Below are 17,063 nucleotides of genomic sequence, written 5' to 3'. Positions count from 1 at the left end.
AAAAAATGAGATCACGAGTTTTCTTTTTTTTTAAAAAAAAAGTCATAATACTAAATAAACATAAGGACGACTTATTATTAGGATGCATATTTAGAAAATCGTAAGAATAGTAATAGAGAACCGATGACACTGTGCATGAATACATATAGTGCATAGTATTATAGCAGAACGAATGGTTATACTGTTATTGTTTTGATTGTCTTGGTATAATTAGAAAAAAATTAAAATAAAACTTCATAAGGTCTGTTATGTGTAAAATATAGTTATTTATTCCCTCTCCGATCGATGGGGTTTTATATTTATTGGAACCGAGTAAAATAATAATAATAGAATATGAATGCGAAAAACGATTGGTAAACAAAATGGAAACGCGTCTAGTTTAAAGTAATATTATCGTACACATACAATATTATGCTTGTACAAAAGTTTAATATAGACATTAAAAAAGGGGGAAAAAGTTACATCTTATTACTAAACTTAAAAATATCGAATGTACACGATTTAAAATGTTATTAAAAATAAGTAGTAGTTGAAAAGCCATACTTAAATGGATGGGTATAATGTTATTTGTATATATATAAAATGTAATCTAAATTATTAATATTACTGGCCCAAAATATGACAATAGTAATAATAATAATAATAATAATAATAATAATAATAATAATAATAATAATAATAATAATAATAATAATAATGTAATCTTATTACTATTTAAAATAATATTAAAAAAAATATAATAAAATACCGTTATTAAGGTCTTTATTTATAATATTAACGAGCGAAAGATAAAAAATATTAAAATATTTATACATTTTAAATTTGGTAGGTATATATATATATTTAATAATACAAAAATTAATAAAAATAAAAATACTAATAATAGTCATAATAATAGTAATACTATAATAACAATAATAATAATAATAATAATAATAATAATAATAATAATAATAATAATAATAATAATAATAATAATAAAAAAAATAAAAATAATAATAATAACGGCGGATATAATATGCAAATCGCGAAGACGCTAAAATATTGATCGCGCGGTAACGTGGAGGTATACAGTAATAACAGCTGATAAAACTATCGAATCTCAACGGAAAACGCTATATATATATATTTATTTATGCATAAATTATGGTACGAAAAACGCGCGTTTTTCGACGTTTCCCGGCTTCCGTATTAAAAAAATCCCACCCCCTCTATCCCCACCTGTTGGTTTACATACGGAACGGTGTGCATTCGACGAAAAATACGTGTATAAAAGTATGCGATGAACAAAATGTTCCGACACAGAAAACGTGTGTGTACGCAACAAACAAACGCGGACGAGATGAAAAGTCTCGCGGAGAAGTTTGCGCATCACGTGTTGGTAAAAAATCAATCGGGTCGGGTGAGCAGGTGCAGTAGATCTACGCGGGGGCAGAGTTGTGCGATAAAACGATTGTACTGTCGCGTAACGCGACCGATGAGCGAGTTACGATGATCGTTTCCGCGCGGATTTGTATGCACCGCCATTGTTGCAGTCGGATTTTTTAAGGGTTGATCTAAGCGCCGGGACACCTAACGTTTGGATTCTCGACGTAAGAATCCATCGCGCACGAGGTTCAATCGTTTTGGAAAAAATACGGGGGAAAAAAAAATAAATACAATAAACAAAATCCGTGAGAACCCTACCGGGTTGAATTATCCTCGTCCGCGATTGTTATCGTTGTCGTCATCTCCTTTGCTCGTCGGAATGCCGGGAACGAAAACGGAAAGGTTCGCTTTTCCTGTTTGCGCCGATCGCACGTTGTCGACAACCAAACCGTGTGCGGGCGTGCGCCGATAAAACCGTTCCGCAGTACAGACGTAGTTCGTTGCATAACGCGTCTAAACGCGCGACGGACACTCACGTGTCTGTTTGCATCGCGGTCACCACCGGTAATCGCGCTCCGGATACCGTATCAAGCGGTCGCGGGATCTGAACATTAATCGAATCACAACGGTCGTTTGAACGCGAAAACAATATGCCGGCGCTACGTTTTCGAACAGCGACCGTAACACAGCGGATTCAAACGCGTCGTCGCGCCGAAACGTATTTCAACAACAATGGAACGGTATGGAAATTTTTTTGATTACCGCCCCTCGGCGACGTACCAGAAACAAAAAATAAAACGACGAAAATCCCGTACACGTGCATCGCGTATGAATTCAATTATTCTTTTCGTGTGCTACACCGACCGATGCCTTCGGATAGGAGCCGACGGTCGCCGTCCCCGAAAGCCAGGACGCGCACCATCGAACTCTCTACGACTACTGCTATTGATTATTGCCGCTCTTACGTTTTATCGCGCGAAATAATGTTCTTATACCGACGTTGACGGTTACATGCGGTTTATTCCGCTCGTACACGTCGGATGTGTTTTCGCGAGTCGGACGACTAAAATAATCACTACGGCGACGAACGTGACCCGGCTGCTTCCGTCACGTGCCGGACCGTTTCCGTGCACCGTCACGTTCGTGTTTCGGTTCTAAACTAAAATCGGGTTCGATCCATCGGACCGGTGAGGGATAAACCACAGGCGGCGAGTGGAACGACGTGTACGTGTCCGGCCGTGACGAACTACTTTCGCGCGGGCTCGTTGAGGAAGAACGCGTGTTTGTTCGATCGGTTTTTTGTTTTCTTTTGTTCTTTTCCCAGTCTTCGGCACGTTCACGCGCGGAAAATTAAAGTAAAGTGTACAGAGAAATTAATATAAGATATACAAGGGTGGGGGGGGGAGGAGAAAAACGCGAACAAACGACGCGCGCGTACATTGTTTAACCGTTGTCGCCTTGCAACAGCGGCGTGGACGCGGTAATGTTGTTGTGGTTTGCTATGCTGTTGGTCGTCGACTTGGCGGACGAGGAGCCCACGCTGTTGGTCGTGTGCATTTTCGAAAACGATCCGATCGAGTTCACCGGCGGCGCGGTGCCGGCCAGGGCCAGGGTGGTGGTCGCTGACGTGGCGGTCCCTGTTGTGGCGGTAGCGGTGATAGCGGCGGGAGTGGTGGCCGTCGTCGTTCCGGCCGGATCAGCCGTGCCCGCTTCGGTCGTTGGTGTTTTTTCGCCCAGCAGCCAGTACGTCGTCACTTTGCCTTTGCCCTGTACGATAAAAACGACGTTTCACATTAGTCACCTTCCGCTTTTGCACACGCGGTATTCGTCGTCGTCATTCCCTATACTCTGTGATGCACGTGTAGAACACGATTTCTCGCAGGACGAGCCAACGGCAGGACACGGTTGTAGGAGCCATTAAGGATGGTAAGACGAGAAAAACGACGACGACGATGATACAGCGGCGCGTAATGAACCGGAAAACAGTTTTCCGCTTACCTTCATCTCGATTTCGCCCCTGAGTTCCAAGTCGAACGTGCCGAACGTGTCTAAGACTTCTTTCGTTTGCGGGCTCACGTGGATTTTCAGTGCTATAAAACACATAAACGCGAGAATATTATTATAATACACGGTGTCGACCACAGAAATTTCACAATATACCCGCACACGATTACCACCCATCACTCCCTCGAACAGCAATATCTTTGCAGCTATTTTAATCGTTTGGTTTTGCAAAAAAAATATTTAATTATCGCGGTAGTACTGTACTGATTTGTTTATTGTAAAAATAACACGTCACATAAATTTATTAATGGGAACCGTTTAGTTTTTAGTTAATCTTTTCTTTATCCTCTAGAAAAACCATACAAATTGTCCTTTAGGACGGCGAGGGGTATAATGTATATTTTCACAAAAACATACATTAATAGTATATACCTAGAAATAGCTTCCAAATAAAACACAAAACAAAAGTGGTGAACGGACCCGTTTTCCAATAACTCGTTACCCGAGGTTCGTAATTTGATATACCACTTTGCACATGGGGCTTAACACGTGTCGTCGAACAGGGACAACGGCTTTTGGACCGACATTTAAATCCGAACCGTTTTCGATACCCATTATTAAAGCTTTATCGCGAATTCTGGCCGATCGATTGATATGCACATTGGTTGGACGCGGACGAATTCGGTAAAGGATGTATTTACTGACGACAACGTTGTGTCGAATTGACAGATTGTACGGAGTTGTTATGTGGTCGGGTGGATGTATAAAAGGAAGGAGCATGTATACGAGGAAACTCATTGGATCGGATATAATGACCAAAAACTTTAATGCGCGGAAAAAATCCGTTAAATCCCGAGATGATATCTTATATATTATTATGTAAGTATATAGTCGAAACGAGGATGAGTTGAACGAGAAAACCGTGCATTAGTACACATGACTATTTAAAACGCAATGTTTCCTCAACATTTGTACACAGGCGACTCGAAAAATAAAATATTTTATCGTATTCTGCATTTCCACCGTAAAAAAAAAAGAAATTTGTGTTGGAAATTCTCAAAACTGACACGGAATTTTAAGACAAATTTTAATTGAATAAATTAAAGTTTTTCTATAGAAGTTCATTTATAAACATATTTAGTGATAAATGTTGAACGTTTTAACGTTTAAACCGATGTATGAAGTGAATCGATCGAAGTGAGAACCATTTGGGGTAGGCTGGTGGTTTATTTGATCTGCCCCGCGTAATATGTAAATGTTTAAACCACCCTTACGGGTAACTTAGTTGCTTTGCTCATTGTTGTCGCCAGTCCGTAATTTTGTATTATAATTCGTCGAGTGATAATTTATTCGATTATCCAAACCAGTTTTATTCGTGTCGGCAACAACGTGCACACGGTGGTGAGCTATAGTATATCATACGTTTGGCATACATTTTGCAAGCATAACGTACGTACGTCGCGGCGCAATCGATACGCAGAACATTCGACGTGTATTTATAAAAATATATATAATCGGTGTGGTGTGTACTGTATTGTTTCTCAACCATTTGGGTATCGTGATCTCAAAAATAAATCGAAAATGGAATGAGCTCTTCACTATGCCTATAAAATAAACACTAAATTGAACCTAAATAATCACTGGATATATCGATTACTAATATTTTCTCACTCATATTGGGCGAATAACTAGCATACGCTTGTTATGAAATTAAAACATTTTTAAGTATGCTCAATTTTTTTTGTTAATTTTAAGCCTTTGTTAATTCAAAAAAATATAAATAAAAAGGTCTTTTTTTCTTATACACAAGAGTTTAATTATTTCTGAATGGCACGACCTCTGTGTTTAGGGTATCTGTAAGGGAATAATATTACGCTTTTATTGTGGTGCGTTATTGTTTTAAAATATTTTCCCGTGTTGGTGTATATATACGTACCGAAACGATAATGCGATATCGTTATTAACGGGGGTACGTACGAATACCATGGACGATTCACTAGTTTCCGGGTCAACGTTTATATTTTTAAGGGACGCGAACAAGCTTATGAATGTTACGATAGTACTATACGTATATATATATATTTATACATACCTTGTCCGTTGGATTCCATTCTCGAAGCCGTGTTCACTGTGTCTCCAAACAAACAGTATCTTGGCATTTTAAGTCCAACCACCCCGGTGACACACGGTCCTAGAAAGATAAAATACAACGACGTTAATTTATTATATTTTCTCGATAATTATCACGGATCGTCGACATAACGTCAAAAATAACGTACATCCTATAACAGGGATGACAAATCCATGACACGCGTGTCCGAGATGGCACGCGAAAAGATTTTGTGGGTACGTGAAAATGTTTACTATTATATATAATATTATAGGATCTATGATATAATATAATATAAATAATTAACAAAGCAATATTATTATAATTATTATTATATACCACCTAAACTGACCTTTTTATACTAATACATTAATTATACAATCAAATTATAATATAACAAAATATAATATTTTTAATATTTTTTTCATGGCACGCTCTATAAAAAAAAAAAAAAGGTAATTTTGGGCACGCAGTGTTCAAAAGGTTTGCCATCCCTGTCCTATAACCTGGCTTTAATCATTAACCAATAGCGTGAAAAATGTACGCGAAAATTATACATTATTGTTTTGCTAGCTGTTATACGATTTGCTGTTTTATAATGTATACGTTTTTGTCATGGAAAAATTTTTTTATTTCATAGCTAACGGAAGGCATGCAAGCCTTTATAGTTTTACAATGGTGCGTTTTGTTATGTTTGAAAAAATAACGTTGGGGAGAATACGAAAACAAGACTGTTCGGATTTTTTTTTCATTTCAATATTAATAGCGTTTCACTTTAATGTGCATAATAAATCGTTTATTTTTAATGAACACAATCGTGTCAAAATATATGCAAAAGTGACTAAAGATTCAATCAAAACGATTAGAAGCAGCACAGTATTTTACTTAGGCATTTTAACTTCATCAATTTTGTATAGGTATTACGATTGCAGTAATTCTAGTATGAATCGCTCTACTGAATTCTTATAAAAATTTTTTTATAAACTTTCTATAAGTCTTAACAATAAATATTAATTGCAGTATACCACTGTTAAAAATACTGATAGTAATTGTTATTATTACTTTGCAATTATTGCAAACATTCTATCAGCAGGCTGTTTTTTTTTTAAAATATACGGTGTATTTGATAAAGTATGAAAAATATTTCTACAATAGTTTCTTACATTAATCTACAAATATGTTGAAAAATCTCGCTTATTATTTTTTTTTATTTCACCAGCGTACCTTTTATTCAAAAACTAGTTGATATATACCTATCTACTGTAATTCTCCCGTTAAAATGTATACTCCTCATGGGATTTTTTTATGATGGCCGAGGGACAATGGTTTTTTATATGAGTCATAATAGCCTAGTGATTTATTAAAAAAAAAAGACATTTTCCGCATGCTCGTAGTACATATTATATATATATTAGTAGTATATATACTGTGTTGTGTTGCGTTAAATAATGATAAATAAAAACGTACGAGTGCTTTCTCATAAAGAATTGTAAATGATAGTGTCAAAGATCATAGGTAATCAGTCAGTTTTGAGACAACGCTCGGTACGTGAGTATTACTCTGATTTTAAGAATAGACTCCATTTTTATGTTTATCAACTTACTCAGTGCGAGCAAATATCTTCAGGAGGGCTACGGGACAATAACATAATATAATTTTAAAATATTATATCGTTTTAGTATAGATAGTGTACATTAAGTAATACCACACATTGTGTATATCATTGCAACGAACTTAAATATAATTATATATAAACTAATTGGTTCTTTTACGAAATATGTAATGCTATTACAAATTCGTTTGGATTGTGTTTCCAAATGAAAATACGGCGGTCAAAAGGGTCAATTTAAAATTTTAAAGTTTTGCAATTATATTCACGAGTATCTAAGGAATAACTATGTATAATTATGAAGCCTAATTATTTATTTTACTTTTAAAAAATATGCAATGAAATTGATAGAAGCATTGTTGTTTAATAAATCACAATATCAAACTTTTTGTTTAGTTCAGTTTAAATAATTTTTTTTTGTACCACAACGCTTAATATTATAACATAACAGTATAATTATGTTATCGATAGTTACCTTAACACGATACTTGCTGAAATATTATAATAATGTCTATAATAAATATTTCATTTTAATTGTTAATTGTAACAGATAAACTTATAATTTTAATATGTTTATTCATTGAGTTTCACGTTGATCTATAATATTATATTATTATATGGCCTAATGATAAATATTTCGATTACATTAGCTACACATAGTTGCACAATTTTTGTTGCTGTACGATTATAGTTTGTGTTCTGCTCTTTCTTTATGTCCCCTACTTTTTTAACATGCTGGTACCTATGTGGATTAAGCATAACACAATTTGTTTTACTGCCTATAGGTCAACTTCCAGAAGAAGCTTTGGGAGCAAGAAATAAGAACGTATGGAAAATTTGATTATTTCAGAGGAATCTACAAACAATAAACTTTCTAGTGCCACGGTTGATGATAATAATTAAATATAAATATTAAGTTACTTAATTATCCATTTATTATACTATTATTTTATTTAAAATATTTTAATGAATAATATAATTTATTAAAATGTTAAATTATTTTTCTTATTTTTTTAAAACGGTAAAATTTAATTTCTTAGTTTTTATGGATTTATCGGTATATTAGTAGAGGATATTATTATTACTATAATTCAGTGGTGCCAAACTCGTGGCTCGCGGACCTTATGTGGCTATAGAAGGTAATAAATGTGGCTCGTTACAATGTTTTTAAACGAAACAAAATATAAAAAAAAATTTTAAAATAAATTATAAAATAAATTTTTTTTAAAATGTAATAATCTGATTTTTGAGAATTTTCAAATAGAAATTTCACGATATAACTCGTGCACTTGCAAGAGCGTACTGATCAAATTAATGTGTACCTATAGCGTGTTTCTCGAATTGTAATCTTTTCAATAGTTAATAAAATATTTGAAAACAAATTCAACATGTAACTACATGTACATTGTATACCTACTATGTGTAACAAAGTAACATTAGATTAATATTGATATTATTCGTATTTTTATACTTAATGACCCAGTCTAAGATAATTTTTATCAAAGTGGTCTGCCGAGGAAAAAAGGTTGGACATCACTGTTATAATTTCTAATTAATAGAGGTACTGACCAAAAAAATCGGTTCAGTGGTTCAAATTTTATGTAACTAAAACATTTTGACCGGCATATTTTCATTTGGAAACATTGTGCGATGGTCGCATACAGTTGTCACTTGGTACAATACATAATTAAATAATGGAACTATTGTTGTGATATTCTGGAATTGTTTACCATTGTTCCTGTTCATAAAATATACACTGAGTTATTAAATGTCTTTGTGCTGTTCAGTTATCTATATGATAAATTGATTTGACCAGAGCTCATTTTGAAGTTGTTTGAACTATTTGCTTTTTGAAGTAGAAGTTTTAAAATTGACATAGTTTGGATGGACATACTTAGCAATTTTCGCGATGATTATACGTATATTATATCCAAAGGATTCAAGATAAATAAGGATAGAAATATTCTAAACTGCAAAGTGCCAAACTTTTCATTACACGCGTCATTCTTTTCAATAAAACGTAATTTTGGAAAATACTATTCGTATTAAAAAAAAAAAAAAAAAAATGCGTTACACTTTACGTTATTCACCGAAATATTAAATTTATATTAAAATATTCTACAATGGGCGTAAAACGTATCACAAATAAATAAACCGCACAAATAAATAAGCAACCATTACTCCGTCTCGGATCCGGATGGTATAATCAGTTAATAGTTTTTCAACATAAAATTTATCATTATCCAAAATATTATGGATATTGGAATGTAATGATGGGTTCTATAATGATTTCAAAAGGTTTTTATTTTGCGTTAAAAAAAAAAAAAAACATTTTTTATAAGTCATTTTGAATACACATATTAAGTTACTCGTGTGCATTAGTTTATAAAAACTCATTTTAGTAATTGAAAATAAAATTTACATACATATTATATACTTGCGCGCACACACACATACACACACACACACACATATATATATAGATGACATGTTATTTTGAGTTATTTATAAAATTATATTATTTTAACGTTGAACGGGGTACGTGTATAGTGTATAAATTAAAAATATTGTAAATGCAGTTATATGTAGGGGTGGGTAGGCGTAAATATATGTACGAGGACAAATTGTTATTAATTAACATTATACAGGCACGTCGCGTAGTATTATCTCTTATATACTCGTATAACGCGCGCATTTATCATATACGTAATGATGTAATAAATATTAAATATTGTTGTTATCCATATGATATTATAGTACGAGTACAATACTAAATTTGTACAACATGCAGTCGACGTAAATAATATCTTTATAATTGTGTTGCCAAGAATCTCATTATGGTAAATCTGTTGAAAAAACATTATTACAATGTATTATAGCGTGTGTATACAATTTTAACTCGAGAGCGATAATTATATTTTAGACATAGATATAATGTACATTTTTAAGCACGTTTAAATAATTTTAGCCATAAATTATAATTTTTTTGAAATTCTGATTTATTGAAAATGCTTGTGTACTATAAGGTTATACTTTCCAATTCAAATTAAAATATCAAAATCCTCTTAAAAATTTTCCAATATCAATTTTCGTTTTTTAAATGAAATATCATTCTATTATGCTAGTAATTGTTAAGATAATTTTCTTAAATGATTCATGTGGCATAGTTAACACTTAAACCATACATTTCGGAGTTATTCACATTTATTAATGAAGGAATTTGTATAATTTCTTTGATCGGTAAAACAATTTTATAATTAATTTTTGATAATATGAAGTAATTAGACATATTGTTTATTCTTTTTTCGCTACTGCTCCGAGATGACGTGGATTTAATTTTACGGTACACGCATTATACGTTATTATAAGCTTATATAGGTTGTGGATGTAACGTAGACAAAATTTTTATTTGTTTTCGAATTATTCAAATTAATAAAGTTGAGTATGAATAGTGTAAAATAAAATAAAGATTAAGATAAAATAAAGATTTTATTTAAATAATAACAAAAAATAAATAATAATATTTGTATAGTCATACTAAATAAAATAAGGCTATTATAAGTTCTTTATAAATCTGAATAATTCGAATAAAAAAAGAAACAGTATTATAGTGTACACACATTTTCATCAGATGAGAATTTGAAACACGTACAACGTGAGCATAAAAGGGTATGTTGAGTATGTTTAATATTGGTAAATCGCCTTGAACATATAGCGATGCTGCGGCTGCGGTGGTGGTCGGCCGAAGGGACGAAAAAGTGCCGAAAAGTAATCTTTCATTGCGTTACAATAATATAACCAGGGCAATATTAAACGGACCGGGCGCCGCCGTCCACCGACTCGAGCCGTGGGTTAATAGCCGTCGAATAGATTTGCGTGTACGTCGAACGAGGGATTAATACGGCGTGCAATAGCTGCAGCACGTGCACGCGTATACGACGGCAATAAAAATGTTAAAACGCATTTACGGGAAAGTATGGGCGGTACAACGGTACATATATATATACGTAAAAGTGTACGCGTGTATTGAATGGGGTGGGGGGAAATACGCTAAAAGCTCGCCAGCAATTGCCGTCTTTCCCGTATGTTATGTACATACAGTGAAGCGTTGCTGACGAACGAAAAACTGACTCCGGTGATGTCGATTTGATTTCGGCTCTGTCGGCGATTACTTCGTCTCCCGACTGCGTGCTTTCCTTTATTTTCCGTATTCTTCAATATTTTTTTTTTTTTTTTTTTTTTTTTTTACTTTTAACGCTCTTTCGAGGAATGCAAATAATTCTTTCCCGACAAATGGCCGGGGCTTGGGTTGAATAATGCGCCCCAACCCGCAGCGACGGGACGGGGCGAGGACGATATCGCGGGAGAAAGGAGAAAAATGAATCGGCCTTTGTGCGCGCGTTCCGGAAATACGTATCATATAAATTTGTCTGTTACTTCACGCCGGTGTCCTGGTTTTTAAGCGCTGTTTCCTCGACATTGCGCCCGGGACGCGCAGCAACAGGCCGCGCAGACCGACCACGCGTCACTGCACAACAGCGGCCCAGCTGTCGCGAACTGATTTAAAAGAAAACCGGCCTCTCGGAATAATATAACGATCGTTATAATAATAATCAGTTATTAATGTTATCGTGAGCTAATTGTATGAACATGTATAAACTGGTAAGGGACGAAAAAAGCAGCAAAGTTAGTCGGGGCAATGCGAAAAGTTGCGTTTGGTAAACGGTTTTTAAGACTTTAATTATTTATTTACTATTTTCTGTATAACTGCGACACGTTTTCAATTTTATGTCCTGAATTATTTTTTCAACATATCGATGCGTACACTATTGAACATTGAACTATAGTAGTTAATTGAATTTTTAAGTATTTTATGTATAGACCAGCGAATCAGAATTTTACGGGTTATCCTCTGCCACCAATTCGACTCTGTTCATCTAAACTTTAAATGCTTGTAAATAATTAACTCCTCACCGGTTCGTAATTTGATTTTAACCGTCGACATTTTCAGAAAAACAATCTGTTTGAGAACATGAAACGAATAACGTATTTAAAAGTAATTTAAAAAATATGAGTAAACATTAAAAAAAAATCACTAGAGCTACGACGAACACGTTTAAATCTTACAATGGAAATTATATTTTGTATATTACATTTTCATTTATATTTATACACATATCTTGTTTTTGGTTTTTATTTAATTTAATTGGTATTCTCACGCAGAAAAATACATTTCTGTGAATTTAATTCGAAGATAAAATAGATGTGCTTAAAATAATTATCAATTAGCAATACGTGTAAAACTCACAAAAGACTTTTTTTTGTATTTTGTGTTTCCTTGACCCATAATTTTTTTTTTTTTTTTGGGGTATTTTAGATTTTACTAAATCGGATTTCAATTAAAATTATTTTTAGGTTCCAAATAAGAACAAACAAGACTCACTGTCAATTTTTCAAATTTCTTTATACATATTCTAGAGAATTTTTCTGTACGGAATTAAGAACGTGTGTCCATACAACTGTCGAGATTTTAGATAATCGATAAATTGGTAAATTTTCATCAAAAAATGATTTGTATTCAATATACTATATATTGAGTGATAAACACGAACGATGACGCAGGTATTCTAAACGATTGTGTGATTTGCACTCGACACTATATAAATATCAAAGTGCTAGAGGAAAATGTAATTTGATACTTAAGTATTAAATTTGATATTAAGTCAAGACAATGGTACGAATTAACTTTCAAGGTTCAGATAATGCAACGTCACCTTAAAAACAATCGGTGGTTAATAAATCTTATATCAAACGTAATATATTTACGATAAACGTGTAACTAGGGAAATAAATCTAATAACTTTAGTGGGAACCAAACCGTTGGTATATAAAGTACATAGCAAAATATTTAATAAAATAGTTTTCTATTACCTTACTTAAGTTACCTTACTGAAGGTTCATTCCGTCGAAAACAAAGATATATAAATTTTAAATAGTTAATATCCTAGTGGAACCAAATTACAGTATAGGGGTATTTCATTCAAATTGAAATCAAACAGCGTACAGAAATGTAGACGTAATTTACACAACACGTCAAACGTGCTTTATTAATTCAATATAGTTATGAATTAATTTATATACATACAACAAAACGAGGGATATTATAATTAGGTAGTAATATATTTTAAGTTAAGTTCATGGCTTTTTTTTTTGTTTACATAATTTATCATATATTTTGAAATCAAAATTCTCTGTTAATCAATTTTTCTAATAAAAATGTATGGTCTGTAATATAGTTAAAAAAGTACATATGTACCTAATAATTTATAGTTCTTATTGTACCGTTACTGTTCTTATTATGCCGTTAACATATTTGATATATTTTATGACGTAGAATATATCTGATATATAAAAATCGACTTCATCCCACATTCCCACTGCTCACTTGTGCAATGTTAATAGCTTAATATATAAATTAATCAATGAAGCAGGACAATATAATAGTACTTTATTTTATTTAAACGCTAAAATAAATTATAAGTTATCAACTCATATAAAAAAAAAAAAAAACTATAATAAATACTATAAAAAGAAGTTAACTAAAAGTTATAAGCAAAATACAGCAATACATCATTATTATATGTATTTGTAAAGTTATGTAGGGTTAGGGACATATTTTTTTTTATTTCAAATATGATTTAATTGTGAAGAACGCGTATAGTAATAATTCGTGTCTATTGTTTTTTGGACTGTAACTAGTTATGATTAAAATATTACTCTTTGCCTCGAAAACTTTTTTTATTGCTTCTTTTTTTTCTAACGTTTGTATTTTATATTTTTGTTATAAAAGTTATTATAAGTGGAATAGGTAGATGTAGTATATATATTTATGATTGTATTTACGTACACGTTCATTTTCATATTACTCGTTTTATGCTTTTCATAATCCATTTTACTTAGGATTTACATTAAAATGTTGTATACGCTACGCACCACGTAGTGCTGTAATAGAAAACGGTCTAACAATGTTTCATAATTAAAGTCATATACGTCTTGATTTACATACGCATTTTCCTAACAAGTTTAATAGTTTATTTCGGCGAAATTCTCTCTATGGACTGTTGATTTCATTCGAGGTTTATTAAAGTTTGAGAACGATTTTCGTCCGAGTGAATTAACCCTCAAATACGTATTCGTTCAAGTTATTACGAAACAATAAATATTGATCATACATATGAAAATTAGTGCTTAAGCAGGCATTTTCAGCCTCGTGTACAATGTAGGTATCTGCAGTGCTCAAAGGGGGGTGAGAGAGATGCAAGAATATTCAGTCATTTATCGTGTAGTGCTTAAAACCATATCTTCTAATATTTGTCCAAAAAGTTCGTTGGAACAATCCACGTATGAATCAAGATAGCCGCTCATGTAAAAATTATACATTTATTAGAAATAATAGATTATATTTTTGGGATCACAGATCACAGTCCAGCTTTTTTTTTTTTTAGCACTTAGAGTTCCGGGTATGTATTTAGTATATTTAAATTTAAATAATTTTATTTCATCGACACTCACCTGTATGTATTCCTATACGCAATTTGAGCTGGTCGTTCGGTCTGTGTTTGATGGTAAAACTGTGTACGGCTGATCGCAGAGCTAGGGACATACGGGCTATCTCACGAGCGTGCGAGTTACCGTTGCGGACAGGAAGTCCAGATACCACCATGTATGCGTCACCAATGGTTTCCACCTGGGTTCAAAAAAAATTGTTATTATATACTGATATATGGAATAGTTAATTTTGCTGTAAAAAGCGCGTGAATATATTTTTAAAACTTACTTTGTACACGTCAAAATTCTCTATTATTGAATCAAAGCACGTGTAGAGATCGTTGAGTAGATCTACTACTTGGAGCGGAGTGCTTTCAGCGCTCAGAGACGTAAAGCCTACGATGTCACTGAAGTAAATTGTCACGTTGTCGTAAGTTTCGGCTACCACGGATTGTCCCAAAATTAACTGACTAGCCACGGATCTGTATGAAAAAAAAATACGGTGTCAAATTTTAGCCAATTTGTTTCCCGAATAAAAATACGTGTGTTCATCGAAATCATAAATAATGAAAAATGTGTGTGATGGAGTTTGAGAAAAGAAAAATTGGTACGTGGGTGTAATAGTTACGAGTTTCCGTTATGATCGCGATTATAATACATGGTTTAATTACATTTAATTACATTTAATTATTAAGTGAACAATGTGTAACGATCATACTAAGGAACGTTAACTAAAAATAATATATGAAACTTATTAATAGTATAACATAATAAATGTTCAATCTTATATTCCGTAAAACCATAATGTTATGTTAATATTTGTGATACAGTTCGTAAATATTCTTAAATAGAAGTTGACTTAACTTTATGCTTAGAAATTATTAAAAATTCTGCAGCATAGATGCCCGGAACGTGTGCAATATTCAGGATGCAGCATATATTTTATTGTTAAGCTTATTTATACAAATATGTCATTTTGAAGTAATGTATCACTCAGTATGCATTCAAAAGCTATTCTTGATTATGAGTAATTGAAAGTTAAAGCAGAAATCAACTCATAATGTAGGTGGATTGAGGTTGAATTGAAGTGAAATCAATTCAGACTCATTTTAGATTGCACTAATGGGAAAAAATTGCATTTGATTATGTCCAAATTAATTGTTTAAATGCTTTGATATTTATTATGTCAAACTACTTAATGCCATATTGGTGTGTTATATAATACACTGAAATAATAGGTAAAAATATATATTAATTTAGATAGGCAAGCCGACAAAAATGCTTATACGTTTATTTTTATTACATCAGAAGAATCCAGAATTTATTTTATTAAATCTTACGTTGGTGAAGCGTTTCGTTCGTCCATAAATAAAAATTATAGATTCAATTTTTTCATTGTTTAGGTCAAGGTTTTGTATTTCTATAGAACACCCAAGTGTTTTAAAAACTATATTCTGAACACGTGTGTTACTTTTATATCGTTGTTTTATTTGTTTGCCAGGACTTTTTGTGTAATAAATGTATTACAGTTATTCAATGTCATTACAAATTTTTTTCAACAAGAATTTATGTGATCAGGATCATAAATATGATATAATATTACGACTGTTACCCCCACCCCTCACCCCACGGATAAATGATGCCTGTAAATAAAAAAAAATAATGTATTCAGACTTATAATTCAAAATGTTTATTTTATTTTGGGTCCCACTTGGTGAGTACAAATAATATATCTATTACAATATCAGATAATGTATTCTTACGTGAATTACTCAACCATTTATACAAATATTTGAATCGATTTCTTTGTAGGTAACAGCAATTCAAAATATTCGTTTTTGGAGAGTAAAGTTTAGCATATTTTTTTAATTCGTATAATCCATAAGAATAAATTGTACGAAAACCAATACGCTAGGAATCTAAAACGAGAAATATTTATTTTTAGCGAGCGTATTTTTTTTTAAAAAAAAAAAAAAATAACTATAAGCTAAATGAAATCTAATGATAATAAATGAAAAATACATACAGATTTTATAATTTATTTTTATTTTTCCGGCGAATAAGGAACAAAGTGATTATTATAACTATCAAATTTAAAAAAAAAACAATAAATTCAATACATTATGATTGATTTTACAGTGTGTATACTGTGTTTAGGTCGTGGACTGATATGGTTTAGCCGGTAGTCCTAACAACGAAAATTTTCAAAGTAACCCGATATTGTTGTAACTTTTGAGTCTGCATATTTAATCTTCTATGGTAAATATCAATTTCCACAAAAGCTGCACGGCAGAACGAATAAGGTACACAAAAGAAAATTAGTACACGTAGAATATGTAGCTCGAGGAGTTTAACACACATTATTATGTATGTCCTCCGGCTCTTCAACACTAGCAACACATTGCACATATTCATTAATGTGCA

General features: G+C 32.3%; 1 protein-coding gene across 4 annotated transcripts in view; it reads right to left on the bottom strand.

Moving 5' to 3' along the window:
* Positions 1–983: 983 nt before the first annotated feature.
* Positions 984–17,063, bottom strand: part of LOC112688059 (atrial natriuretic peptide receptor 1-like) — a 395,288-nt gene continuing 379,208 nt past the window's right edge. For all 4 annotated transcript variants that reach the window (XM_025561079.1, XM_025561080.1, XM_025561081.1 and 1 more), the window contains 5 exons: positions 14,929–15,121; positions 14,664–14,838; positions 5,465–5,563; positions 3,367–3,458; positions 984–3,135 (listed from right to left, as the gene is read on the bottom strand). In XM_025561079.1, the coding sequence (XP_025416864.1) occupies positions 2,812–3,135; positions 3,367–3,458; positions 5,465–5,563; positions 14,664–14,838; positions 14,929–15,121 (883 nt within the window). In that variant the 3' untranslated portion in view covers positions 984–2,811. The remainder of the gene's footprint in view (positions 3,136–3,366; positions 3,459–5,464; positions 5,564–14,663; positions 14,839–14,928; positions 15,122–17,063) is intronic.

The sequence above is a fragment of the Sipha flava genome, unplaced genomic scaffold, assembly GCF_003268045.1.
Source record: "Sipha flava isolate LNK unplaced genomic scaffold, YSA_version1 36_pilon_pilon, whole genome shotgun sequence".
NCBI classification, from domain to species: domain Eukaryota; kingdom Metazoa; phylum Arthropoda; class Insecta; order Hemiptera; family Aphididae; genus Sipha; species Sipha flava.
This window is presented reverse-complemented; position numbering and strand designations above follow the sequence as displayed.